The sequence below is a fragment of the Oncorhynchus mykiss genome, chromosome 27 (assembly GCF_013265735.2).
Source record: "Oncorhynchus mykiss isolate Arlee chromosome 27, USDA_OmykA_1.1, whole genome shotgun sequence".
In the NCBI taxonomy this organism is placed as follows: Eukaryota; Metazoa; Chordata; class Actinopteri; order Salmoniformes; family Salmonidae; genus Oncorhynchus; species Oncorhynchus mykiss.
This window is the reverse complement of record NC_048591.1, coordinates 36609399-36615660: the sequence shown is the minus strand read 5'-3', so window position 1 is coordinate 36615660 and position 6262 is coordinate 36609399. Positions and strand designations below refer to the sequence as shown.

The 6262-nt window shown below is 54.6% G+C and overlaps 1 protein-coding gene across 1 annotated transcript in view; it reads right to left on the bottom strand.

The window, feature by feature from the left end:
- LOC118944683 (DNA-directed RNA polymerase II subunit RPB1-like) overlaps positions 1-4926 on the bottom strand; it is a 7992-nt gene extending 3066 nt beyond the window's left edge. The window contains exons 1-2 of the mRNA XM_036965035.1: positions 4918-4926; positions 1655-3932 (exon numbers count right to left, since the gene is read on the bottom strand). Of these exons, the coding sequence (XP_036820930.1) occupies positions 1655-3932; positions 4918-4926 (2287 nt within the window). The remainder of the gene's footprint in view (positions 1-1654; positions 3933-4917) is intronic.
- Positions 4927-6262: the final 1336 nt, after the last annotated feature.

The window sequence follows — 6262 nt, the reverse complement described above, 5'->3', positions numbered from 1 at the left end:
GTGTGTTGATCTGTGTGTTGAACTGTGTGTTGATCGGTGTGTTGATCTGTGTGTGGATCTGTGTGTTGATCTGTGTGTTGACCTGTGTGTTGATCTGTGTGTTGATCGGTATGTTGATCTGTGTGTTGACTTGTGTGTTGATCTGTGTGTTGATCTGTGTGTTGATCTATGTGTTGACCTGTGTGTTGATCTGTGTGTTGATCGGTATGTTGATCTGTGTGTTGACCTGTGTGTTGATCTGTGTGTTGATCTGTGTGTTGATCGGTATGTTGAGCGGTGTGTTGATCTGTGTGTTGATCTGTGTGTTGATCTGTGTGTTGATCGGTGTGTTGATCGTTGTGTTGATCTGTGTGTTGATCTGTGTGTTGATCTGTGTGTTGAACTGTGTGTTGACCTGTGTGTGGATCTGTGTGTTGATCTGTATGTTGATCTGTGTGTTGAACTGTGTGTTGATCTGCGTGTTGATCTGTGTGTTGACCTGTGTGTGGATCTGTGTGTTGATCTATGTGTTGATCTGTGTGTTGAACTGTGTGTTGATCTGTGTGTTGACCGGTGTGTTGATCTGTGTGTTGATCGGTATGTTGATCTGTGTGTTGATCAGTGTGTTGATCGGTATGTTGATCTGTGTGTTGACCGGTGTGTTGATCTGTGTGTTGATCGGTATGTTGATCTGTGTGTTGATCGGTGTGTTGATCGGTGTGTTGATCGGTGTGTTGATCTGTATGTTGAACTGTGTGTTGATCTGTGTGTTGATCTGTGTGTTGAACTGTGACTGATATACTGTACCCTCCTGCTGCTGTGGCATATGACCCATCTTTCTCCCCTGTGGGGCAGTCGAAATGTTGCAGTCTGACCCCTAACCTTTGACCCCTAACCCTCTCTCTCTCTCTGTCTCTCTGTGCAGGTGCCAACCCCCTGCAGACCAATGCCTTAGGACACACAGCCAGCGCCTACGCCAAGGAGGCGGGAGTAGGAGTAGGAAGCTACAACCAGCCTCCTCGGCACGAGTCAGCACCTCCACCCTGGAAACATCTGCACCCCCCCACTGGGAGACACACACACCACACACCACACACCCACCACACACCCACCACACACCACACACCACACACCCACCACACACCACACACCCGACCACACACCACACACATACACTCCACACATACACACCCCACCACACACCACACACATACACACACCACACACATACACACATACACACACACCACACACATACAGACACACCACACACATACACGCATACACACACACACCACACACATACACACACACCACACACATACACACACACACACCACACACATACACACACACCCCACCGCACACCACACACATACACATACACACCCCACCCCACACCACACACCACACACATACACACACACGTACACACCCCACCACACACATACACACACATATACACACACACACATACACACCCCACCACACACACACACACACACACACACACACACACACACACACACACACACACACACACACACACACACCACACTGGGGAAAAACACAAGCACACACAGATGTAGACACCCCAGTGGGAAGTGATAGGGGAGTGAAAGGGGAGTGACAGAGGAGTGACCGGTGAGTGACCAGGGAGTGACCGGTGAGTGACCAGGGAGTGACAGGGGAGTGACAGGGGAGTGACCGGGGAGTGACGGGGAGTGATAGGGGAGTGACGGGGGAGTGACCGGGGAGTGACGGGGGAGTGACCGGGGAGTGACGGGGGAGTGACCGGGGAGTGACGGGGGAGTGACGGGGAGTGACGGGGAGTGACCGGGGAGTGACGGGGAGTGACCGGGGAGTGACAGGGGAGTGACCGGGGAGTGACAGGGGAGTGACAGGGAGTGACGGGGAGTGACAGGGGAGTGACGGGGAGTGACAGGGGAGTGACGGGGAGTGACCGGGGAGTGACGGGGAGTGACGGGGAGTGACCGGGGAGTGACGGGGAGTGACCGGGGAGTGACAGGGGAGTGACAGGGGAGTGAGAGGGAGTGTAAGGGGAGTGACGAGGAGTGACCGGGGAGTGACAGGGAAGCAACAGGGGAGTGACCGGGGAGTGACAGGGAAGCAACAGGGGAGTGACCGATGAGTGACCGGGGAGTGACAGGGGAGTGACCGGGGAGCGACAGGGGAGCGACAGGGGAGTGACAGGGGAGTGACCGGGGAGTGACAGGGGAGTGACCGGGGAGTGACCGGGGAGTGACAGGGGAGTGACCGGGGAGTGACAGGGGAGCGACAGGGGAGTGACAGGGGAGTGACCGGGGAGTGACTGTGGAGTGACAGGGGAATGACCGGGGAGTGACCAGGGAGTGACTGTGGAGTGACAGGGGAATGACCGGGGAGCGACAGGGGAGCGACAGGGGAGTGACAGGGGAGTGACCGGGGAGCGACAGGGGAGTGACAGGGCAGTGACAGGGGAGTGACCGGGGAGTGACAGGGGAGTGACCGGGGAGTGACAGGGGAGCGACAGGGGAGTGACAGGGGAGTGACCGGGGAGTGACTGTGGAGTGACAGGGGAATGACCGGGGAGTGACCAGGGAGTGACTGTGGAGTGACAGGGGAATGACCAGGGAGCGACAGGGGAGCGACAGGGGAGTGACAGGGGAGTGACCGGGGAGCGACAGGGGAGTGACAGGGCAGTGACCGGGGGAGTGACAGGGGAGTGACCGGGGAGTGACAGGGGAGCGACCGGGGAGCGACCGGGGAGTGACAGGGGAGTGACCGGGGAGTGACAGGGGAGTGACCGGGGAGTGACAGGGGAGCGACAGGGGAGTGACAGGGGAGTGACCGGGGAGTGACTGTGGAGTGACAGGGGAATGACCGGGGAGTGACCGGGGAGTGACTGTGGAGTGACCGGGGAGCGACAGGGGAGCGACAGGGGAGTGACAGGGAGTGACGGGGAGTGACAGGGGAGTGACGGGGAGTGACCGGGGAGTGACGGGGAGTGATGGGGAGTGACCGGGGAGTGACGGGGAGTGACCGGGGAGTGACAGGGGAGTGACAGGGGAGTGAGAGGGAGTGACAGGGGAGTGACGAGGAGTGACCGGGGAGTGACATGGAAGCAACAGGGGAGTGACCGGGGAGTGACAGGGAAGCAACAGGGGAGTGACCGGGGAGTGACAGGTGAGTGACCCGGGAGTGACAGGGGAGTGACCGGGGAGCGACAGGGGAGCGACAGGGGAGTGACAGGGGAGTGACCGGGGAGTGACAGGGGAGTGACCGGGGAGTGACCGGGGAGTGACAGGGGAGTGACCGGGGAGTGACAGGGGAGTGACCGGGGAGTGACAGGGGAGCGACAGGGGAGTGACAGGGGAGTGACCGGGGAGTGACAGGGGAGCGACAGGGGAGTGACAGGGGAGTGACCGGGGAGTGACTGTGGAGTGACAGGGGAATGACCGGGGAGTGACCAGGGAGTGACTGTGGAGTGACAGGGGAATGACCGGGGAGCGACAGGGGAGCGACAGGGGAGTGACAGGGGAGTGACCGGGGAGCGACAGGGGAGTGACAGGGGAGTGACCGGGGAGTGACAGGGGAGTGACCGGGGAGTGACAGGGGAGTGACCGGGGAGTGACAGGGGAGCGACAGGGGAGTGACAGGGGAGTGACCGGGGAGTGACTGTGGAGTGACAGGGGAATGACCGGGGAGTGACCAGGGAGTGACTGTGGAGTGACAGGGGAATGACCGGGGAGCGACAGGGGAGCGACAGGGGAGTGACCGGGGAGTGACCGGGGAGTGACAGGGGAGTGACCGGGGAGTGACAGGGGAGTGACCGGGGAGTGACAGGGGAGCGACAGGGGAGCGACCGGGGAGTGACAGGGGAGTGACCGGGGAGTGACCAGGGAGTGACTGTGGAGTGACAGGGGAATGACCGGGGAGTGACCAGGGAGTGACTGTGGAGTGACAGGGGAATGACCGGGGAGTGACCAGGGAGTGACTGTGGAGTGACAGGGGAATGACCGGGGAGTGACAGGGGAGTGACTGGTGCTATTATCTCTTAGGGGTGTAAAGGCTGTTCCAGACTAGTGGAGGTTAAAAGGGTTCAGCAGAACTAGTGTTGGTTGATGTGTTTAAGGATGAGGCAGTGGTATGCACAATCCCAAATCAAACTCCTTAGTCCATAGGCACTTCCCCTAGCCCCTAGGCACTTCCCCTAGACCCTAGGCACTTCCCCCAGCCCCTAGGCACATCTTATCAATCTCAATATTATGTGATAGATTTATCTCTACATTGGGGAACTTCCACCGAGCCGGGAAAAGGGCTAGGATAGCTATCACCATATGCAATACTCTGTTTCACACTGAGCCGTAGTGGTATTGTCTTAAAGGGATACGGTTGTGTCAGCATGTTAAAGGGATTGTCTTTAGTGGTTAAACTGATACCTGGCTCTTCAGAGAGGGCTGAAAGGTTAACCCTTTACACTCTTGAGAATTGGCCTATATGGATAGGGCTAAATGAAATGTTTCGTACAGGATAAATATGAAAAGCATAACGAGGAAATTGAAAGGGAACCGTTTAGAAATAATGGGAGAATGATTAGACCAAAGTTGAGGACACAACAGTCCACCTGACACAAGGCTGAATCCAAACACTGTTGATTTGATGTACATTTTACATTTAGTGGACTTTTCACCGCATTTGTTGATAACGAAATCTGAAATACTCTGGATACGTTCAGTAACATGATCAGAATATTCTTGGGAAATGTGGGGTAGGTGCAACATGAGACAAAAAAAGGACAAGGGTTTGAGTGAGAGGACTAACTGGAATCTCCAAGTGGACACACACCTCTCCAAAGTGTGCACAGTTCCTAAGTCATTTCAATGCACTTTTATGACTCAAAGAAGAGTCTTCAACTATTTGTTTTAGCTCTCCTACCTGTACCATGGAGGAACTAGAGCAAGCACACTTGTAGTTGTTTTGTTTGGAATACAACCCTGCATCCCAGCCATCACACAATTACTGTTGTTGTTGACGCAATCCCAAAACGGTCCATTATAAATCACAATCTGGGTCAGGAGGGCATCATTTGAAAGCTTGTTCTATTGCCAGCATGACTAGCTAAGTTATAAAATAGTATCTTACAGTGTTATGCTTTCATTACACAATTCAGAGGAATGGATGAGGGTTTTGGTCTCATAGAAAGGAAATTCACCTGGCTCTTTACACTCGTACCCGTATGAGGGTTGAGAATGAAAATGTTTTAGGTGAACACACACCTTCAATGGCCAGTTCTCTACACAATAAACTAGCAGTTCTGTTCAGACACACACACACACACACACACACACACACACACACACACACACACACACACACACACACACACATAGTTAGGTAGTCAGACAGACAGACACAGTCGGGTAGTCACACAGACAGACAGACAGACAGACAGACAGACAGACAGACAGACAGACAGACAGACAGACACAGTCAGGTAGCCACACAGACAGACAGAGCCATGTAGCCACACTGACAGACAGAAAGGAGTGTGCTCGCTCTTCCCAGCCGCAGTGCCTCCTACAGCGTGGGGGGGGGGGGGGGGGGGGGGGGGGGCATTTAGGTAGCCAGACAGGCAGACAGGCAGACAGGCAGACAGGCAGACAGGCAGACAGGCACACGGCTGCTAATGGTGACTTGAGGGGAACCAGAGAGATGATTTGAGTTTATTTCATCAATTTTTCTACATTTCCCTTCTTCTCTCTCTCTCTATCCCTCTCTCTCTCTCTTCCCCTCCTGTTCTCTCCTCTCTTTAACCCTGTCACAGGGGATGGAGGGGAACAGAAGTGATCACTTCTCTCTCTCTCTATCCCTCTCTCTTTCTGTCTCTCTCTATTCCTCTCTCTCTCTCTCTCTCTCTCTCTCTATATCCCTCTCTCTCTCTCTCTCTATCCCCCTCTCTGTCTCTCTCTCTCTCTATTCCTCTCTCTCTATCCCTCTCTCTTTCTGTCTCTCTCTATTCCTCTCTCTTTCTCGCTTTCTGTCTCTCTCTCTCTCTATCCCTCTCTCTATCCCTCTCTCTCTCTATCCCTCTCTCTATCCCTCTCTCTGTCTATTCCTCTCTCTTTCTCTCTCTCTGTCTATTCCTCTCTCTCTTCCTCTCTCTTTCTCTCTCTTTCTCTCTCTCTCTCTCTCTCTCTCTCTCTCTCTCTCTCTCTCTCTCTCTCTCTTTCTCTTTCTGCCTCTTTCTGTCTCTTTCTGTTGTGGACTGTTCTGATGATTC